The 23743-nt window shown below is 40.6% G+C and overlaps 1 protein-coding gene across 12 annotated transcripts in view; it reads left to right on the top strand.

The window, feature by feature from the left end:
• Positions 1-22909, top strand: part of ZNF233 (zinc finger protein 233) — a 44644-nt gene extending 21735 nt beyond the window's left edge. For 4 of the 12 annotated variants that reach the window (XM_049900071.1, XM_049900072.1, XM_049900074.1 and 1 more), the window contains 3 exons: positions 12819-12945; positions 13464-13559; positions 16722-22909. In XM_049900071.1, coding sequence (XP_049756028.1) covers positions 12819-12945; positions 13464-13559; positions 16722-18640 — 2142 coding nt within the window. In that variant the 3' untranslated portion in view covers positions 18641-22909. Of the gene's footprint in view, positions 1-359; positions 723-1703; positions 1842-8671; positions 8734-12818; positions 12946-13463; positions 13560-13611; positions 15015-16721 lie in introns of those variants that run through there. The other 8 variants (XM_049900078.1, XM_049900080.1, XM_049900075.1 and 5 more) reach the window with 7 other exon arrangements.
• The last annotated feature ends 834 nt before the right edge of the window (positions 22910-23743 follow it).

Raw genomic sequence — 23743 nt, 5'->3', positions numbered from 1 at the left:
GAAAAGAAAAAAGCTGAAGTGCTTATAGCCCCTGAGAAGTGGCTGTGAATTGAACTGGCTTACGTTTAAAATCATCACAGCGACCCTATAGGCCAGAGTAAACTGCTCCATAGGGTTTCCAAAGAGCGGCTGTTGGATTCTAACTGCCCATCTTTTGGTTAGCAGCCAAGCACTTAACCACGGTGCCACCAGGGCTCCAAAAGGCAGAGATTGCTATGAGTCTCAGTCGTCTTGACGGAAACGGGCTTTTTTTTTTTTTTTTTTTTTTGCTGGATGTTTAAAAAGGAGCCCTGGTGGCGCAGTGATTAAGCGCTCAGCTGCTAACCAAAAGGTTGGCAGTTGAACCCACCAACTGCTACACGGGAGAAAGATGTGCCAGTTTGCTTCCCTCAAGATCACAGCCTTGGAAACCCATGGCGCAGCTCTACTTTATCCTATAGGGTCGCCGTGAGTCGGAATCCGCTTGATAACAATGGCTTTGGTTTTATTACTATTTTTTAATGTTAAAGCGGCAACCTAGTACAAGTGCTACCTGGCCGAGGATTCTGGGAAGTGTAGTCCAGAACCAACAGGTAGTCAGAGGCACGTCCGCCCTGGGTGGGCGGGTCTATTGCCGGTATCCTGCCCGGGGATTCTGGGAAGTGTAGTCCGTGAGTTGAGTGTGGACTGAGGCGTTTCTGCAGGCGGAGGGCGAGGCCTTGGTCCTCAATCTGCTCTGGGAGGTGAGTCAACGCTGCGCCCCCGTGGCTCCTCGGAGCTTTTAGAGCCTGGGCTTGGGGCCCGCAGATGCCGGCCTTCGCCTTCGGGGGAGAGAAGCTGCGGTCAGCGGCTGGGGGCGGGGCGACGGTTTACGTGCCCTGGACGTTTGGGCGGTTCGCGCGCCCCCGGGGTTGGAGACGGGTCGCGTCCTGCTCCCAGGGTTCCAGATCGCTCAGTGTCTATCCCTCACGTTCCTCATCTGTACTCCCTGCCGCCTCCTGGCGATGTAATCTTGGAATAGTTGTTTAATTTTTTTCTTCGTGAAATAGGTTAAATAATAGTTTTATCTAGCGCAGTGATGTTGTGAGAATTACGTGACTAGATGTAAAAATGCTTAAAATGCATGCTGAAAGGTGGCCAGCTGTTCCCAAACTACTGTTTCTTCCCCAAGAAACGCTAAGTTCCCTGAAAGCTGTGAGCCCGCAAGGGGATCCGAGCTGCGGTGCAGCCCCTTCTCTGATCCTTGCAGGAAGCGGGACTGTGCCTGGATTTCTAGTGACTGTTCCCACCGCTTTTTTAAAGGATGAGTGGGTCTCACTCTCAGGTGATGTTTGGCCGCGTCCATTGTAATTTATCTTGAACTAGTGACAGAACTGTGATTATTTCTAGTCCGCTTTCCTTTCTCAGCCCTGACTTCACAAAGAGGGCTGCAAGAGAGGAGGGCGTGCACCCTGGCTCCTGGTAACGTCCTAATAAGGACTTAATACGTTCTTAGATGGAGAACAGATTTACTTTACGTATTGGCAATTTTTTCTGCTGGGAAAGTGTTAGAATATTTAGAATAAACGAGATTGGATGGGACATGTGTTGATGAATGATAAAAAAAAAAAAATTAACTGATTAATATGTAGAGTGCCAGGTACTCTTCTAAGGGCTTTCTATGGTTACTTAGTTTAATCCTCATAACACACCCCGTAGGTATTTTTATTATTTTTGTTTTACAGATGAGAACACTGCTTTGTAAAGAATTTAAGTTTCTTGCCCAAAGTCAAACAACACGGAAGAATTGGAACTGGGATTTGAACCCAGACAGCCTGGCCTCTTGATGTTTATGCCATACACTCCTTCAGCACTAAAAGATGGTAATTCCTGTGGTTGAAAGGAGGAGGCTTATTTGTAATAAACTAGGAAGGTGTGCTGGTTAATGTTATGTGTCAACTTGGCTAGGCCATGATTCCCAGTATTGTGTAATTGTTCTCCATTTTTGTGATCTGATGTAATTGTCCTCCATTTTTTGGCTGTGTAATTATCTCCCATTTTATGTGTTGTAAATCTTAAACCTTTATATGTTAATAAGGCAGGATTATCCTAGGGTGTATCTTGAGCCACAGCCTTACTCAAGTCATTGCTTTAACCGATACAATGGGAATTTGCTTGAGGGTGTGGCTCCCATTCAGTATATATGGATGCTCTTGCAAAGTTCTCTCTTGCTCTGGATATTGCATCTGGCTCATCATAATTTGACCTGCAATTCTTGGGACTTGAGCCAGCAGCCTGTCGTCTCACCTGCTGATTTGGGATTCGTCAGCCTCTGCAACCACATGAGTCAGGTGAAGCTTCCAGCCCAATGCTTGACCCACGAATTTGGGACTTCACAATCACATGAACCATTTCCTAGAGATAAATCTGTATAAATACTTCATAGGTTTTGCTCCTCTAGGGAACCCAGTCTAAGATAGAAGGTAATTTAGGACTTTACTTAGAGGACCTGAAGGCTATGTTCATTTAATTAATTTTTTAGTTTATATGATATTATGTTTATATCCTGATTATAGAAATAACGTGTGCTCATCATAGAGCATTTGAGAAATATATGAAGAAGAAAAATAAAAAGTGTCCATAATTCCAGGATGTAGAGATAACAACTATAAACGTGTTAACGTATTTATGTTTGGTTGTTTCTTTGTGTGTGTGTATATGTATATATTTTAATGCTTTTCCAAAGTTGTATCATATTTACAGTACTTTTGTATTTGATAACTTATGATTATGAAAGTTTAAAACGCATTGAATAACATAATGCGTTCTCACGTAGCCATCAACCCTTCTCTGTCTTCAAATGTTATTAACATTTTGCAAACCTTGTTATTTAATCTTCCTGTTTTTTTTTTTTTTGCGTGAGTATTTTAATGCAAATTCCAGACATTGATTTAAGAGAACTTATAATATGCTCATAAATATGTAGAGGCCAAGAGAGAGAGGACTTTTACAACAATTCCAAAGCTTCACATGATAAGAAATGGTAGTTACATGAGAAAGCTAGGGACTAGGAAGAGTTGGAGTTAAAGAAGAGAAGATGATGAGTTCTGTTTGCTGATTTGGAATTTAACTTGCTCTTGGTTTCCAGTTGGTCTCTCCTCCTAGACTGTAGATTCTTATGCTGCAGGGGCTTTCCCCTGCACCCAGCACTTTTATAGGGTTTACAGAGAGAAGTTATTCAGTTGTTTGTGGCTGGTGCGGGTGTTCTCCTGGCAGCTGGATACAGGGTCCTGTGGTTCTGATTGTTTTCTGAACTCCTGAAAATGGAATTCAGGTGACTAAATGATAAAAATGATCCATATAGATATTTCTTGTCCTTTCTCTCTCACTTTTGACTGGATACAGAAGCCACAACTTTTTCAGTGTTCAAAAGCTGATATACTATTACCAATAATGCTTTCATGTCCTAAAACAAATTTACTTGGGTATGAACCAGGACCAATGCATCACTTTTGCATTTATCACTGGGTCGTAATAATGATATGATAATAACAACATCTAACAATTATTGGGAGTTTATTATGAGTCAGAGTCCTTGGGTGATGCATATGGTTAACACGCTTGGCTGCTAACCAAAAGGTTATCCACTCAGGTACCTTGGAAGAAAGGCCTGGCAATCTACTTCCAAAATATCAGCCATCAAAAACCTTATGGAGCACAGTTCTAGGGTCACCAAGAGTTAGAATCCACTTGATAGTCACTGGTTTTAGTAATTGAGTAAGGCTGGAGATTTAGAGTGCAAGGAGGAACTAGAGAGAAGAGCAGCTGGACATGGAAAGTTCTGTCTGTGTGGGATGCCACAGAGCTTGGAGTTTATCCTAAAAGCACTGGAGAAGCCATGGAGGTGTTTTCAAATGGAAGGGAACGTAATTGGACTTCCATCTTGGATTTCTCTCACCGATATCAGGAAGGAACAGTAATTGGTTGGGGATAAATACTCTGTTCAAGTTGATTATACATGAAGCATCATATGTAGTAGTTAAGACTTCAGCTTTCCCTAGGAAATTTTATGCCAGAAGGTAAGGAATGCCCAAGAAAGTATGGGGTTTGTCAAAAGGACACAGGAGCCAACCTGATGGAGTTCTTAATGTTCAAAGGTGGATCGATTTAAGCAACAAAATAAGTGATGATAGTACTGAATTTTATTCTATAAGATAAGGTAAATATTCATGAGTATGTGTGTGTATATATAGATAAATAAATACACGGGGAAAGAAGGGATACATCTTCCCTAAAAAAATTCTCCTTCAGTGAACTTCCAGTTAATAAATGTAAAAGGAAATAGAGAAATAGAAAATCACTATTAGGCAGAATACCACCATAATAATTATTGAAGACGTTGGCAGAGTCTTAAAGTTTCTACCTAAAATATTTGTTAATTCCAAAGGGAAAGATGCTAACTTTACAGCCACACATACGCTAACTAAGCAGACACCGCCTTAACCAAATGATCAAGGTTAACATCAGCAGTAATAAGACACATTGACGTCATGAACCCGGTGACATGATGCATTGAGAAGGACACAGCATCACTTCTGGTGGTTTCTTGCAAAAAATACATAACCTCATTCACCCATGAGAAGCATCAGACAGACCCAAAGTGAGAGATCAGTTCTACAAAACAACTGATTCTACAAAATAACCAATCAGTACTCTTCACATGATAAACATGATAAAGGGAGAAAAGATTGAAGTTGTCAAGGATTTCATTTTACTTGGGTCCACAATCCACACCCATGGGAGCAGCAGTCAAAAAATCACACGATACATTGCTCTGGGCAGATCTGCTGCGAAAGACCTCTTTAAAGTGTTAAAAAGCAAAGATATCACTTTGAGGATTAAGGTGCAGCTGGCCCAAGCCATGGTACATTCATTCGCCTCATATGAATGCAAAAGCTGGATGATGAATAAGGAAGACCGGAGAATTGATGCTTGTGAATTATGGTATTGGCAAAGAGTATCAAATACACCATGGACTGCCAGAAGAATGAAGAAATCTGTCTTGGAAGAAGTATAACCAGAATGCTCCTTAGAAGCGAGAATGGCGAGACTTTGTCTCACATACTTAGGACATGTTACCAGGAGGGACCAGTTCCTGGAGAAGTACATCATACTTGGTAAAGTAGAGGGTCAGTGAAAAAGAGGAAGATCCTTGACAAGACGGATTGACACAGTGGCTGCAACAATGGGCTCAAGCATAACGATTGTAAAGATGGGGCAGGACTGGATGGTGTTTTGTTCTGTTGTATATAGAGTTGATAAGAGTCGGAACCGACTTGACGGCACCTAATGACAACTCTTCACAAGTGTCAAGGTCGTGAAAGACAAGTATAGAAACTGTTACAGATTGGAAGATTAAGGAGACTAAATTCAGTTAGAAAACTGGAACAGAAAAAGGACATTAGTAGAAAAGCTAACAAAAATCACATAGTGTCTGAAATTTAGTTAACTTTATGCCTGTGTTAATTTGGTTTTGGACACTGTACTATCGTTACCTATGAAAAATAACAGGTGAAGCTGGGTGAGGGGTAGACAAGAACTCTGTACTATTTTTGTACCTTTTCTGTTAGTCTAAAATTAGCTCAAACTAAAATGTTTTTTAAAAAGATTGAGGCTCTGGATCCGGTCGGTCAGGTTTGAAACTTGACTCTGGGTAACCTTTGGCAGAAGACTTAACCTCTCTGTGCCTCAGTTTCCTAACTAGTAGTATACAGATCATTTCACTACTTACCTCATATGGTAGTTGTGAGGATTAAAAAAGAGAATGTATCTGAAGTGTGGAGAGTAGTATCTGACACGCACTAAGTGTTCATTAAGTAGCTAAATATAACAGAGTACGAAGTGTGTGTATGTTGTAGCGTAATGACTCATTGAAATTTCTGAGGAATAAGAATCAGGATCGGCACAAAGCTGGTTCCTATGAGGTGGAGGTCAAACATACCTTTACTGTGCAACTTCTTCACTATTTCTGACACCACCTGTCTTCCACTCCACTACCATCACCCTGTCTTAGTCATCCAGTGCTGCTGTAACAAATGCCGCAAGTGGATGGCTTTAACAGAGAGAAATTTATTTTCTCATAGTCTGGTAGGTTACAAGTCCAAATTCAGGGTGTCTGCTCCAGTGAAGGCTTTCTCTCTCTCTCTGTCAGCTCTAAAGGAAGGTCCTTGTCCTCAATCTTCCCCTGGTCGAGGAGCTTCTCAGGCGCAGGGACCCCTGGGTCCAAAGGATGCGCTCTGCTCCTGGTGCTGCTTTCTTGGTGGTATGAGGTCCCCAGCTCTCTGCTTGCTTCCCTTCATCTCTTGAGAGAGAAAAGGTAGTAGAGGCCACACTCCAGGGAAACTCCTTTTACACTGGATCAGGGAGGTGACCTGAGTAAGGGTGGTGTTACAATCCCACCCTAATCCTCTCAACATAAAATTACAATCACAAAATGGAGGACAACCACACAATACTGGGAATCATGGCCTAACCAAGTTGATACATTTTTGGGGGGACATAATTCAATCCATGACACCCTCCTACCCCCAGTGCATTCTCTACTTCTCTGCTGGCTTCAATAATTTGTTGCAGTGGTTGCACAAAACTCACAGACCATACTCACAGTTATGTGGTTTATTAGAGAAATAACAGGGATCAGGATCAACTTGGGAGTAATAGAAACAACTTGGGGTCAGGATAGGCGAGGTTTAGAAGGCTCCCTTGAGGTGGAGAGCACATTCTTCCCTTCTTCAGTACAGGACAGCTTTCCCAGCTGCTCTTGGCTGTGCTAGCAGGACTCCTCTCAGCTGTGCATGCCCCCTCTTGGGCATGCACAGCTTCCCTGCCTTCAGCCTCCCTGTCATCAGCCTCTCTACTGCTGACTGTTCCAGCTCATAGCCAGTGTCACAGCTTGCTTAGTTCTCTTAGCTGCTCTCCTAGCAACAGCTTTGTGTCATCCCTGCCAGCTCTGCCGCCGAGCCCCTTCCAGGCCTCTTGCTGCTTGCTCTCTGGTGCCAGGTCCTGTTGTGGTCCACTTTCTGTCTTCAGTGTTACAGCCGTTGACCCATATTACAGCCCTTTTTAGGAGGTTCCCCTCGGAGGAACCTCAGGTCCAGACTGCTCTGCTCCAGGCTCTTCGTGGTCTCAAGGTTATTTCCTTGCCTCACTTCTCCTTTCCTCTCCCAAAACCTCTGTGGGGTTGGCTGCTTAAATAAGCAAGCTCCTTGTCAGTTTTAAGGCATGGCCCGCCCAGCAGAGCCACAGACTGACCAATCCCTTTGGTGAACCACAGGTCACTCAGTCCTACTGGGAGGATTTTCAAGCCACTATTTGAATAGTAAATTGACCAATCCCTTGCACGGTTTTGGCACAGCCAATCATTTTGGGGGAGTCACAAACCTGTGAGATGTCAGTCAATTCAGTTCTTGTATAAAAGTAACAGTTTCAGCTGGCAGAGACCAGCTTCTTCCCTGGACAAAAGTAACAACCCTTGAAAGAAAACAACCTGGGAAATTCCCCAAGTAGTTTCTCCAAAGAACTAGGTAAAGGTAACAACTCCTCAGCATTTAGGGGGAAAATCCCGCAATCTGCCAAGGAACCAAGGCAAAAGGCCACATAAAGGAACTCATTTCACTATAATATGCAACGAAGAAGGAAACCAGGGATGTAGGAGATAAACAGATGTTTTAAGGTATTCCCCTCTTTTTACCCCAACTTGAAATTTCAGCTTTAACATACATATGAACAAAGATGAATAATCTGTATTATGACCATTATTTAACATTGCTTGACAAAGACCCTGGGATGATTATACTGACTCCTCTGTTGTGTAATACCACCAGCTTTTCTGCAGCTACAGGGAAATCAGTTACAAGCATTTCCATCTGCTCACACTTTTGACCCTCACAACCACCCTGTGAGGTAGGCTCTGTTGTTCTCATTTTGCAGGTGACATACTTGACGCACAGAGAGGTGAATTAACTTAACCAGGGTTAGTTAGTTATCAGTACCTTTTGGGCCCCACAGTCCACTGTTGTAACTGGTATACTGTACTGTCTTTGATTTCCCAGGATGAGAATGGTAACTCAAGGGCTCTTACATTAGCCTTTGTCTTAGTTATCTAGTGTTGCTATAGCAGAAATACCACAAATGAGTGGCTTTAACAAACAAATTTATTTGCTCACAGTTTAGGATGCTAGAAGTCCAAATGTAGGGTACCATCTCTAGGGGAAGGATTTCTCTTTCAGCTCTGGGGGAAGGTTCGTGTCTCTTCAGTTTCTATTCCTCGGCTCTTTGGTGATCTTCATATGGCATGGCATCTATCTTCCCCCATCTCTGCTTGTTCATTTGCCCGTTTAATCTTTTTATATCTCAGAGAGGTTGATTTAAGACACACTCTACGCTAATACCATTTCATTTACATAACAAAGAAAACCCATGCCCAGTGGGATTATAATAAGTATGGGGTTAGGATTTACAACACATTTTTAGGGGACACAACTCAATCCATAAAAGCCTTGCTGTTTTGAGTTGGGCAGGTTGTTCACTGCACAGAGGCCCCTGGCTGAGGGGCCAGTGGTGTGTGCTGAAGGTGGAGTCACCTTTTCCTAATTCACCCAGTGTAGCCATGTGGGCTTGGGCCATGTCTGATGGCTTCTTTCTCCTTTCCCAGTTCTACTTTCCCAAGACTCTACCCATCCCTGGAAGGAGCAGGAGAAAATGACCAAGTTTCAGGTGAGTTGAATTTTGATTTTTATGTCTTAAAATGACACCTCTTTCCTCAAAGATTAAGCCAGAAAGTCATTGCCGTGAAGTCGATTCCAACTCGTGGCGGCCCTGTGTGTGTCAGAGTAGGGTTTTCAGTGGCTGATTTTTCAGAAGTAGATCACAGGGCTTTCTGCCAAGGCACTTCTGGGTAGACTCGAACTGCCAGTCTTTTGGTTAACAGCCAAGTGCATTAACTGTTGCACCACCCAGGGTCTCCCTCTCAAAGATTAAAAAAAAAAAAAAAAAACACTGCCGTCGAGTCGATTCCAAAGATTAGACACATGTTATTTCTCTTCCTTGAGAAGGAAAAAGGACAGTATGTGCCAATTACTTGCTCTTTTTTTTTTTTGGTTCTATTTTTTGTTTTTAGCTTTTATTTTGTTTGGAGTTTTGGTTTGTCTTATTTTGTTACCATCTTTATGGTTACTATGTGTTAAAATCGACTCAATGCCAGCGGTTTGGTTTAACTTTTTTATGTCACAAATAATAGTGTAAAAATTCATAGATATAAAAAAATTAAAAAACAAACCCACATTGCTATGTTGTTGGCAAATCAGTTATTTTCCCCATACTATTTCATATGCCCTTACGTATTTTTTATATTATGTACATATATATTTATGCACATATATGTTATTTATCTTACATAATTATAGTCAGAGCGTATGTACAGTTTTCAACTTTTTTTATGACAGCATTCTTTTATGTACTTATCTTGAAAGATTCACATTTTTTTGTTTTTAGATTTTCAGAAACTATAAACAAGCACGTACACTGCTGTGCCTCCCAATAAATTTTGTCATTGATTCATAACACTTTTGTAGGGGACTTTGTTTTTAAATCTTTATTGTGCTTTAAGTGAAAGTTTACAAATCAAGTTAGTCTCTCATACAAAAAATTTATATACACTTTGCTATATACTCCTAGTTGCTCTTCCTCTAAAGAGACAGCACATTCCTTCTCTCCACCCTGTATTTCTATGTCCATTCAGTCAGCTTCTGACCCCCTCTGCCCTCTCATTTCCCCTCCAGACAGGAGCTGCCCACATAGTCTCATGTGTCTACTTGAGCCAAGAAGCTCACTCTTTACCAGTATCATTTTTTATCCCATTGTCCAGTCTAATCCCTGTCTGAAGAGTTGGCTTTGGGACTGGTTCCTGTCTTGGGCTAACAGAAGGTCTGGGGACCATGACCACTGGGGTCCTTCTAGTCGCAGTCAGACCATGAAGTCTGGTCTTTTTATGAGAATTTGGGGTCTGCATCCCACTGCTCTCCTGCTCCCTCAGGGGTTCTCTGTTGTGTTCCCTGTCAGAGCAGTCATCAGTTGTAGCAGGGCACCATCTAGTTCTTCTGGTCTCAGGCTGATGTAGTTTTCTGATTTATGTGGCCCTTTCTGTCTCTTGGGCTCATAATCACCTTGTGTCTTTGGTGTTCTTCATTCTTCTTTGCTCCAGGTAGGTTGTGACCAATTGATGCATCTTAGATGCTGCTTGCTAGCATTTAAGAGCCCAGACACCACTCTCCAAAATGGGATGCAGAATGTTTTCTTAAATAGATTTTATTATGCCAATTGACCTAGATGTCTGTAGGGGGCTTTTTAAAAATGAGGAGTCTTGGGGTGGCATGAACAGTTAAGCACTCATCTGCTGACTGGAAGGTTGGTAATTGAAGTCTACCCAGAGGTACCCTGGAAGAAAGGCCTAACAATCGACTTCTGAAAAATCAGCCATTGAAAGCCCTATCGAACATAGTTCTACTCTAACACACACGGGGTCTCCATGAGTTGGAGTTGACTTGATGGAAACTTTTTTTTTTTAAATGAAATATAATTTACTTAGAAAAAATGCACAGATCTTAAGCGTCCAGTTCAATGATAGATATATCCCCCATTTTAACAGTTGTGTAATTGTATTAGACCACCCCCCAAAACAAGACATAGAACATTTATATCACCTCAAAAAGTTCCCTCATATGCCTTTGGAGTCAGTTCCTCATACTCCCAGAGGCAACCACTGTTCTGATTTCTGCCATCATATATTAGATTTGCTTGTTTTCAAATTTAATACAATTAATGAAATCATACAGTATGTATTCTTTTGTGTCTAACTTTTTTTTATTGTACTTTAGATGAAGGTTTATAGAACAAACTAGCTTCTCATTAAATAGTACACATATTATTTTGTGACATTGGTTACCAACCCCACGACATGTCTACACTCTCCCTTCTCGACCTTGGGTTCCCTGTTACCAGCTTTCCTGTCCCCTCCTGCCTTCTAGTCCTTGCCCCTGGGCTGGTGTGCCTCTTTAGTCTCGTTTTGTTTTATGGGCCTGTCTAATCTTTGGCTGAAAGGTGAATCTCAGGAGTGACTTCATTACTGAGCTAAAAGGGTGTCTGGGGGCCATAATCTCAGGGTTTTTCCAGCCTCTGTCAGACCAGTAAGCCTCGTCTATTTTTGTGAGTTAGAATTTTGTTCTACATTTTTCTTTAGCTCTGCCTGGGACCCTTTATTGTGATCCCCGTCAGAGCAGTCAGTGGTGGTAGTTGGGCACCATCTAGTTGTACTGGACTCAGTCTGATGGAGGCGGTGGTAGTTTTATCTAACTTCTTTCTGAGATTCATCTATGTCGTATGCATTCTTTTTATTGCTGAATTGTATTCCATTTTATGAATATATCATAGTTTGTTAATTCTTATGAGAGATAAACAGCATTCTCCTTTTGAAGGACGTTTGGATTGCTCGTAGCTTTTGGTTGTTAGTATAAAGCTCCTGTGCTGGCTTGTTGTTTTTGCCATTGAATTGGCACTAATTTTTTTTTTACATGGTGAACCTGTGTACAGCAGAATAAAACATTGCCCAGTCCTGAGCCACCTTCGCCATGGCCGGTATTCTTGAGTCCATTGTTGTGGCCACTGTGTATCTTCCATCACTATGTTAGACTGATGAAGATCAAAGACTACAGCCTTCAGTATGGATTAGACCTCAACATAATGAAAACAGAAATCCTCGCAGCTGGATCCATAAGCAACATCACGATGAACAGAGAAAATCTTGAAGTTGTCAAGGATTTCATTTCACTTGGATCCGCAAGTAATGCCCATGGAAGCAACAGTGAGGAAATCAAACGCCATATAGCATTGGGCAAATCCGCTGCAAAAGACTTCTTTAAAGTGTTAAAAAGCAAAGATGTCACCTTGAGGACCAAGGTGTGCCTGACCCAATCCATGATATGTTCAGTTGCCTTGTGTTCATGTGAAAGCGGGACAATGAATAAGGAAGATCAGAGAAGAATCGATGTCTTTGAATTATGGTGTTGGCAGAGAATACTGAACATAGCATGGACTGCCAGAAGAATGAACAAATCTGTCTTGGAAGCAGTATAGCCAGAATGCTCCTTAGAAGCGAGAATGGCGAGACTTCATCTCACGCATTTTGGACATGTTATCAGGAGCAATCAGTCCCTGGAGAAGGACAACATGCTTGGTAAAGTAGAGGGGTCACCAAAATAAAAAGGAAGACCCTCGATGAAATGGATTGATAGAGTGGTTGCAACAATGGGGTCAAACATAGCAATGATTATGAAGACGATGCGGGCCCAGACAGTGTTCTGTTGTTCGTGGGGTCGCTATGAGTCGGAACCAACTTGACAACACCCAAGAACAACATCAAACAGTATTTATTGTGATCCGTAGGGTTTTCATTGGGTGATTTTCAAAGTGGATCACCAAGCCTTTCTTACTAGTCTGTCTTAGTTTGGAAGCTCAGCTGATACCTGTCTGCCACAGGTGACCCTGCTATAGGAATATTCACAAGTAGTGCCAAGTTAAATATACAGGGGTTGTTTCTTAATTGTACATATTTTTGATGTGACTGTAGAAAATTAGTTCCTGGAATTGTCAGTGTGAAATGGAGAAGAGGAGGAACCTACCTAAAACTGACTCAAGCCCCTCAGAATACAGAATAGCTTCCCACCCGTCCTCTCCACCTTCTCAGTGCTGCCCCTCTCCAAGTGGGCATTGGTTATAAGATTGAGGTTGTGTGTTTGCTATTGTAGGAGACAGTGACATTCAGGGACGTGGCTGTGGTCTTCACCGAGGAAGAGCTGGGGTTGCTGGACTCTGCTCAAAGGAAGCTCTACCGAGATGTGATGGTGGAGAACTTCAGGAACCTGGTCTCTGTGGGTGAGAACAGGTGCCCCCTGACACTGGATTTCAGTCCCCTGGGGTATCCTTGTATCCTCAGGTGTTCAAGGCTTTGGGGCTCTTGAAATGGTTCCCTGACCTTGTGGAGTTGACTTTTCTAATTCTTGTGGGACACCTTGTCTATACCTTGTGTGTTATTTCCACATTCTAGCTGCAGCATATTGGTGGGTTTTAAAGTTAGTTGGTGAGTTGCGTCATTATTGGGTTTAATGAAATAGGATGGAAATATCAAAGCTCTTTGTTAGGAAATGCAGACAGTGCAATGAAAATCGTGAGTGAAAACAGGAAAAGAGATGTATAAAGGTAAATACTATTTAGAATCAGGCCATTTGATGAATTCATTGATTTACATTTATGTGTTTGTATACTGGATCATAGTCGGGCATGATCAAAATTTTGAAAAATACAACTTAGAATGCATGAAGATTGTAGTATTGGAATTAAATTTTTTGCCTTTAATGTATTCACCTTAAACCTTTGCCATTTCTTTTTCACAGGGTGTCAACCCTTTAAACCAGATACGATACTACAGCTGGGGCAAGAAGAGAGGCTTTGGATGATGGAGACAGAAACCCAAGGAGATGGATGTTCGGGTGAGTACCTTGAGTACTTGCATTTGACAGCCCTGAAGCACTGCTAGTGGGTTTGAACCGTTGACCTTTCAGTTCGCAGCTGCACTCTTAACCGTTGTGCTGGCACCTACTACCTGTTTGTTAAATATTTGTTGACTGGATGAATGAATGAATGGATGTGTAGGGGGTCTTGTTTGAATAGTTGTGAAAAGGCTCCCCTCAGAGCTTTTCCTGAGCTGTGTATCTGCTTTACCATTAGTGAGAACTGCCTTATCCATGTACTCAGTAACACCCTCTTAGCACTGCCTTCACCTTTCTCCGGCATTCCTTCCCTTCCTTCCTTAATGTCCCCCTTGTCTTCACTTCCTCCTTCCCTCATTTATCTTTAAATGTGTATGTTGTTGTTGTTAGGTGCCGTGGAATCGATTTTCAACTCCTAATGACCCCATGTGGCAGAGTAGAACCACCCATAGGCTCATCTTGGCAGTAATCTTTACAGGAGCAGATTACCAGCTCTTTCTCCTGCGGAGCTGCCGAGTAGGCTTGAACCACCAAGCTTTTGGTTAGCAGCTGAGTGCTTTACCAGTGTGCCACTAGAGCTCCTTAGATATACCCAGCCTGAAACATACTAATTGCAGTCATTCCTACTGGATATGAGCACCAACAAAACTAAACCAAATCAAACAACAACAACAAAACCCAGGAATATGTATCTGCTAACCTGATAGATTAGGCCCTGCGTGTTGTGAGTAACAGGGGGATAAAATCTTTTTGGCCATTTTATCATTTCTTTTTCCTGCATTAAGGTTTAATGAGGTCAGGAATGTCGGACGCCAGGTTCACTTGACTGACTCATTTTTGTTTACAAACCCACCTTGGGAGTTATGATCCCAGTTACTGCCATTGCTCATTTTTTTCTTAATAGTAGCTTCCCAGCCGCATTGCCTCTTTGAACAAATCTTTATTTTCAAATTTTGGGTAGACTATTGAAATAAAAAAAATTTTTTTTTTTTTAAATTGAAATTTAACTTTTATACAGAAAACTGCACAAATTCTAAACATACAGCTTCAGGAGTTTTCAGAGTGTAAAATGGCTCTTCATTTGTTTTACAGTTTTTTTTTTTTGAGGTAAAAGTTACAGATCGTAAGTGTGCAGCTTGATGAGTTTTGACAAGCGGATGCGCCCATATAACTCACATCGCTCAGAAGGCTGAACAAATCTTACTGCATTTTTGATCCCCACTTCCTTTATTAAAAGTTCTTTTGCCAAACGTCAGAATGTCCCAGGATTTTGCAGTTTATTTATCCATCTAGCTGCCCCGTTCCATCTATAAAGTATGTCCTTGAGGTCTATTTTTAGTGCACAGAAGCACAAATTAAAGGGTTTCTTCTCCTTTAAGGATCCTTAAAAACAAAAACAGAGAATGGTGCTAAGTGGACCTCACTGTCTTCGCTCCTCCTGGAGACAGCTCACAGGTATAGAATAAACCAGTGTGATTAAAGGGTTATTTCAGAACATTGTTAGTCTTCTGACAAATGTCTAAGCTAATTATAATTTTTATGGCACCTGTATTAGTTATTTATTGGATAACAAGTTACTCTTAAACTTAGCAGCTTAAAACAACAAACATATATCTCGAAGATTCTGAGGGTCACGAATTCAGGTGTGACTGAGCAGGGTGATTCTGGCTGAGGACCTCATAAGGTTGCAGTCAAGGATTCCACTGATCTGCAGTCATCTGAAGGCTTGACTGGGGCTGGAGGATCTACTTCCAAGAGGGGCTCATTTATGTGATTGTTGGCAGGAGGCCTCAGCTCCTTGCTGGCTGATACCAGGAGGCCACAGATTTGTCAAGTGGGCCTCTCCCTAGGACTTCCTGAGTGTCTTTAAGACATGGCAACCTGTTTCCCCCAGAGCAGTTGATCCAAGAGAACAGAGTCAGAAGCCACAAATGTCTTTTATGACCTGGCCTTGAAAGTGTTGTACCATCTTCTGCCATATTGGTTTCACAGCCCAATCCTAATACAGTAAAACCTGTGAAACCTAGAATCTGTGCAAGGCAGAAAACTATCAGAGGAGGAGAACACAAATATTTTCTACTAATAGAGAGTGATAGAAAAATGGTAAGGACTGCCCCGTATCAAAGGCAGAAAACTTGTGAGGCCCAGAAAAAACAAGGCAGCCCCATTGAATTCCAGCTTTCACAAACTTCACTGTACAATATGGGACGGAACTTTAAAAGTGTATGACTAGTAGGAGGCAGGGATCATTGGGAGTCACCTTGCATCCTAGCTACCATAGCACCTTTTGGTATGTACAGATACAGGTCTGTGGAACCTAGAAAATAATATTAGCTGTTGCAGGTTTACTAGAACATTCAGCCAAACTGTGCAACAAAAATTATCAGTGCTTTACTCCTATAGGATATGTCAGTTACGGGAATGAGTTTCCTAATTTCTTTTCAGGCGATAAGATTCACTAATTGAATATTGTGTACTAGGACTTCATTGAAATGGAGGGGAAATTTTCTCAAGTATAGATTGTTTAACATATTTGTTTAATAGCTAAATTTAAGGAAATAAAGGCACTATCTCATGGGTTCATTATCAGGACAGAGGAGATATTTCCCTTTACAGATACATTTTTTTCACTTTTTCTTAAGATGTTCCCTTTTTTCCTCCTTGATAACTTTTAGCGTTGCTGGATAATCCATCTGTAAACACTGAAGGATTGACTCACGCTGGCTTGCGATTTACAGATGTGCAATGCAGCCTTGATTTTGAGACTTACAAATAGCTGGGATTAGGTAGATCCTATGTATACACCTGCTTCACAAAAGAAGAGGTGGTTTTTAAGTGACTATACTTTTTTTTTTTTTTATACTTTAGGAGGTAAAATTTCTCCTCTGTAAAAATCTCTCTAGGACAGCATTTTGTTGCATTATAGCGTCCATATTTCTAACTGTGACTTTTTACATAAGACTTAGTCTAGTTCTAAATGAATCTGACCTAATGACCACTTTTCTGTTTCCATAGACATGAAAAAACAGTGATAAAGTCAAGCTGAACTTTCCACTGGTTGAGGAAGGATTCCCAATATAATCTACATGTGCAGTCTTCTTATCTGTGAACACACATTCACTTGTCCTTGTGTTCATCTCTCAATTCTCTTTATCTTTCCAGGACACAGGAGTCAAAATGAGATAGAGGCTCTTCAAAAGGCAGGGTTAAGATACCTTTTACATGAAGTCCTTATCTGCTGGCAAGTGTGGGAGCAATTTGCAAGTAAATTAACTAGAAATCAAGACTCTGTAACAAATCTTCAAGGCAAGAGGTCCAAGTTGCTAATTCAAAATGATTCCCCCTGTCAGATGTGGGCAGGAGAATCCATTCAGGTTTCTGAAGATGGGAACTATGTGATGAAGCTTCAAGAGGAGAGTTCCATTAGTATCAAAAATCAAGAGTTTCCATTTAGGACTAACTGGGATTTCTGGAGGAAGCTGTATCTGAGAGAGACACAGAATTACCAGAATAGGTGTCAGCAAGTTGACGTAAAAAATAAATTGTGTAAATGTGATCAGTGTGTTATGAAAAAGAGCTGTCATCACTGTGATGACCATGAAGTACACAAAAGAGAGAAAGCTTTTAGCCACAATAACTGTGGAAAAGACTTCATGAAGAAACCATCCCAGCATAGTATAATCCACTCAGGAGAGCATTCCTCTGATGAGAATGGAAAAGGCTTCAGCGTTGCCTCTAATCTTGAACTTCATCAGCAATTACAGTTAAGAGAAAAGCCTCGTACATGTAATAGTGAATGTGGAAAGGCTATCAGTTATAGCTCATTGCTTTCCATTCATCAGATCGACTCAGCAGTAACAGGTAAGGGTTCCATTCATCAGAGTGTTCACATAGGAGAGAAGTGCTGTAGGAATGATGAGTGTGGTGAGGACTTCAGTCAGAACTCACATATGCAAACTCATCAGAGAGCCATCACAGGAGAGAAACCCTACAGATGTCGAGTATGTGCTAAGAGCTTTAATCAGACCTCCTTTCTTCCTAATTATGACATTTTTCACACAGGAGAGAAGCCATATAAGTGTGACAGATGTGAGAAGGGCTTCAGTCATACCTTTGATCTTAACATTCACTGTGTAGATAACACTGGAGAGAAATCTTATAAATGTGATGTTTATGATAAAGGTTTCAGTCAGACATCACAACTTCAAGCCCATCAGAGAGCCTGTACTAGAGACAAAACATACAAATGGGAAGTGTGTGATAAGGTACTTAATCAGAATTCTGGCCTTCATCAGAGAGTCAGCACTGAAGAAAAACCACATAAATGTGAGGTGTGTCAGAAGAGCTTCAGTAAGGCCTCAAATCTTCAAGCCCATCAGAGAATCCACACTGGAGAGAAACCATACAAATGTGATACGTGTGATAAGAACTTCAACCGTAATTCCCATCTTCAAGCCCATCAGAGAGTTCACACAGGAGAGAAACCATACAAATGTGAAACCTGTGGTAAGGACTTCAGTCAGATTTCACATCTTCAGGCCCATCAGAGAGTTCACACAGGAGAGAAGCCATACAAATGTGAGACATGTGGTAAGGGCTTTAGTCAGAGTTCACATCTTCAGGACCATCAGAGAGTCCACACTGGAGAGAAACCCTACAAATGTGAGGCATGTGGTAAGGGTTTTAGTTGGAGTTCACATCTTCAGGCCCATCAGAGAGTCCATACAGGAGAGAAACCCTATAAGTGTGAAGAATGTGGGAAAGGCTTCATTTGGAACTCGTATCTTCATGTTCATCAGAGGATCCACACAGGCGAGAAACCCTATAAATGTAGCACGTGTGGTAAGAGTTTCAGTCAGGCCTCACATCTTCAAGCCCATCGAAGAGTTCACACTGGAGAGAAACCATACAAATGTTTTGTATGTGGTAAGGGCTTTAGTCAGAGTTCATGTCTTCAGGTTCATCAGAGAGTTCATAATGGCGATAAATCCAATACATGTGATGAGTGTGATAAAAGTGTTCTTCAGAACATAGACTTCTCATTCTCATCAGAAAATCCACACAGCAGAGGATACTTATAAAACGTGTTTTTGGAATTCAAGAATAAGCTGAGTTTTTCACAGTCATTCAAGTTCCATTGGAGAAAACTTATTGTATGAATATTGCCAGTGTTTCAGGCAGAGCTCAGAATGTCACAGTTCCAAAGAGAACACACAGCAGAGAAACTCTACAAATGTTACAGTAAGGGTTTCAGTCAGAACCTTCACATTCAACAGAGCTTACATGAAAGCAAGGCCTTAAAAATGACAAATAAGGTCAGAACTTTAGCAGTATTGTACATGACAAAATCCATTTCCCCTAGAACGTAAGCTCCATGAAAGCAGGAACTTTGTTTACTGCTGTATCACCATGACCTCAACCCAGTGCCTGACAAATTTTAGGTGCCATGTCACTGTTGACCTCTACAGAGAGGGTAAACCTATTATAAACAGGACAGATATTTGAGAAGTTTTTAGTGAATTCAACCCCAAATATTCAAAATAAACTGTACTAGGAAAAGGTTTCTTGTACAAGGCCTTAAAAATTAATTCAAGGACAGTATCATTTAATAAAAATACACAAAATCTGCAATTTGAGTATAAGACTTTTTTGCAGTTGATGCTTGTCCTCTGCTCAGCTTCTCTTCTCAAGTAGTAATGGACTTAAGTTTTTATCTTACCGTGTAAGGGTTTCTCTGAACAGTGTACCATCAGTAGTATATAAGTCTCACTTTCTTTCTTTTCTTGGGTCTTTTGTGATAAGAACAGACTGAATTAAAAAACAAAACAAAACTTTTTTAATTCCATAAAGCTTCCCAAGAAAAGGGTGTGTAAAAGATAAGGGAACATTTGATAACATACCACCAACTGAGGCCCTTTGGATGTTCAACTAAGCTTTTAAGGGCACAGAGAATTTTGAACACCACCCTGTACTTCTCAGACACTTTAGTGGTTTTTAAGTATGCTTGGTTGAAGGGCTTACTCAACCAGGTGTATATTTAATGTGGGTGGGATCAGTGTTCCACAGTTTTTTTTCTTCTGGACCTAATAGTGAAAGAAGGAGCCCAGGTGGTGCAACGGTTAAGTGCTCAGCTGCTAACTGAAAGGTTGGCAGTTTGAACCCACCAGCAGCTCTGTGGGAGAAAAGACCAGGCAGTCTGCTCCCATATAGATTACAGCCTAGGAAACTCTATATGGGCAGTTCTGCTCTGTCCTACAGGGTCACTATCAGTTGGAATCAACTCGACAGCACATGACAACAACTCTCCAGGACACTAAATACTTAAATTCTGTGATATTTCAAGTTTCACATTACCATCAGAAATTTAGGGCCTTTAATATTCTGCTGTACCATTGCCAGATACTAGAGTGGGCTACTAGTCTTCATGGTTTTTATGTCAGCTATGATGCTTTCTGTTGTAATTAATAGAAAACTCAAACTAGCTGAAACAAAAGGGATTTATTGATACACTTAATTAAAAATAACAGGGCAGGCCTGGTTGAAACAGGGCTCTAGTTCAGTTCTTTTGTGACTGCCACATACACACACACACACACGTGTTAGCTGTGGGTTATGATTTGCCATTGTAACCATGCATCAACCTACTGGAGAATCTTTGTACTTTTTTTCCAAAGTAAAAAGATTTTTTTCCCCTAAAAATGTACATAATACAGAAAAAAACACTTCTAAGAGTGAAAGTTGGTGGAAACACCACTGACACGTGCACTGTGACTGTTGAACTTTTTAGGTATCTCTCTGTGTATATGGATACAGATTTTACTCACTTTTACAAAACTAGGATGGTAATATGCATACTATTCTGTAACTTGATTTTCTCACTCAATATGTAAAGAAACATTTTCTATCAATATAGATCTACAGCATTTTAATTGCACAGTATTCCAGTATATACAGATTATATATTAATTAACCAATTTCCTGCTGACGACTGTTCAGTCTGTGTCTTCTAAACAACTGTTCGTTGAAAAATTTAGGACAGTAACATCCATCCTCATGCACTTGTACTGTTACTTCCTTGAGTGAAATTTTTAGAATTCACGCTGAATCAAAGGATAATCACTTTTAACTCTGGTCAGTGTTACTGGGCAGCTACCTTTCTAGGAGGCACTTGAGATGAATAATGGATATCCGACTTTGGACAGAAATGACCTGCTGGGAATTTACTTTCCTGTCACAAGAAAATAAATCCTCAATGGATAAGGACACCATTCAGAGCCTCCACAATTTTTTACAAGCAATGTCTGTCGTTAAAAACAAAATTATTCAGTGTTTCTAGGAAAAAGGGCCTAATGACCAAAAACCAAGAGAAAAGCAATAGAAACTGACCCCCACATGATTTAGATACTAGAATACTAGACATGGACTTAAAAATAACATGTTCTTGGAAATATGGACAATTTCACCAGAGAACAAAATCTATTAAGAATCATATAGCCCTGGATCAAAACAACAACAAAAAAATAAAACTGAAATTAAGAATTTAATAGGTAGGCTTAAAAGCAGATTAGATGTAGCCAGAACTGTATATTCTCTAACCTGCAGAGTTTAGTAGCCTGTGAGTTCCTCTAGGGTGGACACCGTGTCTTATATGTAATGTCTGTGCAGTAAATATAGATACAAAGCTCCAGAGGGTAGGATCCTTGTTGGAGAGAGAGTTTTGGGAGTCAAGAGTTAAGCTCTCAGCTAATTCATACTTCCTCTTTGAGTGACAGGTCCTAGACAGACATGAATAAGTCTTGTTTTTGAATGGAACCAACATAACGTACCCCTGTTGTCAAGAATCCTCCCTGAGATTTCAAATCAGAGATTCTGGGACCTTCTGTCCTTGATAATTAGGGCCTATGTGGTGTTACTGCGGAAACCCTGGTGGCGAAGTGTTTAAGTGCTATGGCTGCCAACCAAAAGGTTGGCAGTTCGAATCCACCAGGTGCACCTTGGAAACTGGGGCAGTTCTACTCTGTCCTATAGGGTCACTCTGAGTCAGAATCGACTCGACAGCAGTGGGTTTGGTTTTTGGTGTTACTGCACTTGCGACACTTAGAAAAGGAAAAGAACCTGAAAGTTTTGACTCAGAAGTGTGAGGAAAGAGGTGAGAATTGCATAAGGTCTTGGCTGGGGGGCAATCTGTTGAGGGTGAGAAAAGAGGAAAAGATCTTCAGGGAAAAAGGTATGTGAGTAAATGGTTTAGGTGAGAAAAATAACCCATCATCATAGCTGGTTAAGTGTTAGACTTGCTTCCAGGTTTCACCCACACTAGTCTAGGTAGGACTGGTACTACTGATTCTTTCCTTCCCTCTAACTTGCTTTCTTAGTACCTTGCCCTGCTCCGAGAGGAGGACAGTTTAAACAAGGCAAGTTTTAGGGAAGTGGAACTTTCTAAATAACTTGTCCATTCTCAGAGAGTGGACACCTCTCTAATGAAAAAAAGCTCAACATCAGTTGAAGTACAGCCAGGTCACTATTCTTATTGTATTTAAGCCTCAGTGAGGTAAATGGTATCTATTGCAACATGAACAAACAGGCTATAGAAAGTTAAGACTATTGCCCTAGTTCACACAGCAGCAGGATTTGAACAAATGGACCAATGATTTTAAACAATGTTTGATTATGAGAAATTTCAAAAACACTCAAAAGCAGAAGATAATGATGGACCCCATGTACTCATCACACAGATTCAACATCATCAAGATTTTACCACATTTGCTGAATCTATCCCTTTTATCTTTCCTGAAATAGTCTTAAACAAATCCCTAATACTGTATTTCTTTTCACACCTACTTACTTTAATAGGTATCTCTTAAATACGGATTATTTTTTACAAAACCGAAAGCCATTATCATACCTAACAAAAATATTCAAATTTCTGTGATTGCTTCAAATTTCACTGTACAGTTTATATGGTCTGTAGTTGCCTTTGTATTATCTATGCTTAGTTTTATTACAAGGGTAATACTGGCTGCTTCTGTTTTCTGGAAGACATTGTGTAGAATTGGTGCTTAATTTTTCTTTGAATATTTGATGGAATTTGCCAATGAAATCTAGTTTTTTTTTTTAAATATATAAATTCATTTTATTTCATTTTTATAGCATAACTATATTGGTACATCAAATATTTGATCATGCCTATTATTCAAGGGAACTAACAACTGATCTTTTGAAAAGAAAACAACCATAAAAAGCCCATAATAATTTTGGTTTCCAAAGTATAAATTTCACTAAGGAGCATATTTTTCTTGATAGAGATTAAAAGGAATGGATACTATCTCAAATTGTTCCTGGTTAAACTATAGGATGAGGCTTCTTACATCATATTCTGTTGAGTTATCTGATAATTAAAGAGGCTCATTTCAAATCATATGAATATCATGAATTAATTTACATAAAACTACTTTTACTTTATCTCTCAGTATATCATCAGACATTAATTTAGACCGTTCTCATAAGTCTCCTGGATTTTTTCAGTAGAAAATGATTTCCTGCAAATTTGCGTTAATGATTTTCCCTGTATAACCAGAGAGATAGTAGTGCCAAAATGAGTGTTCAGAGAGAATAAGTTTTTTTTTTTTTTTTTTAAGGTTTTAAATTACGGACTAAATTCCTTTAATAGTTATAGGACTATTCAGATTGTTTCATACTGAATGAGTTTTGGCAGTTTGTGTTTTTTGAGGAATTGGTCCATGTCTTAGTCATCGAGTGCTACTGTAACAGAAATACTGCAAATGGATGGCTTTAACAAAGAAAAGTTTATTTCTTCACAGTTAAGTAGGCTAAAAGTCCAAACTCAAGGCGTCAGCCCCAGGGGAAGTCTATCTCTCTCTGTTGCCCTTCTCATCAATCTTCTCCTGGACTAGGAGCTTCTCCCCCTGGGTCCAAAGGACACGCTCTGTTCCCGGCACCGCTTTCTTGGTGGTATGAGGTCCCCAACTCTCTGCTTGCTTCCCTTTCCTTTTTAGCTCTTGAGAGAGAAAACGTGGTGCAGGCCACACCCCAGGGAAACTCCCTTTATATTGGACTGGGGATGTGACCTGGGTAAGGGTGTTACAATCCCACTGTAGTTCTCATTAACATAAAATTACAACCACGAAATGGAGGACAACCATACAATACTGAGATGGCTCAGCCAA

This window comes from Elephas maximus, chromosome 11 (assembly GCF_024166365.1).
Source record: "Elephas maximus indicus isolate mEleMax1 chromosome 11, mEleMax1 primary haplotype, whole genome shotgun sequence".
In the NCBI taxonomy this organism is placed as follows: Eukaryota; Metazoa; Chordata; class Mammalia; order Proboscidea; family Elephantidae; genus Elephas; species Elephas maximus.
This window is presented reverse-complemented; position numbering and strand designations above follow the sequence as displayed.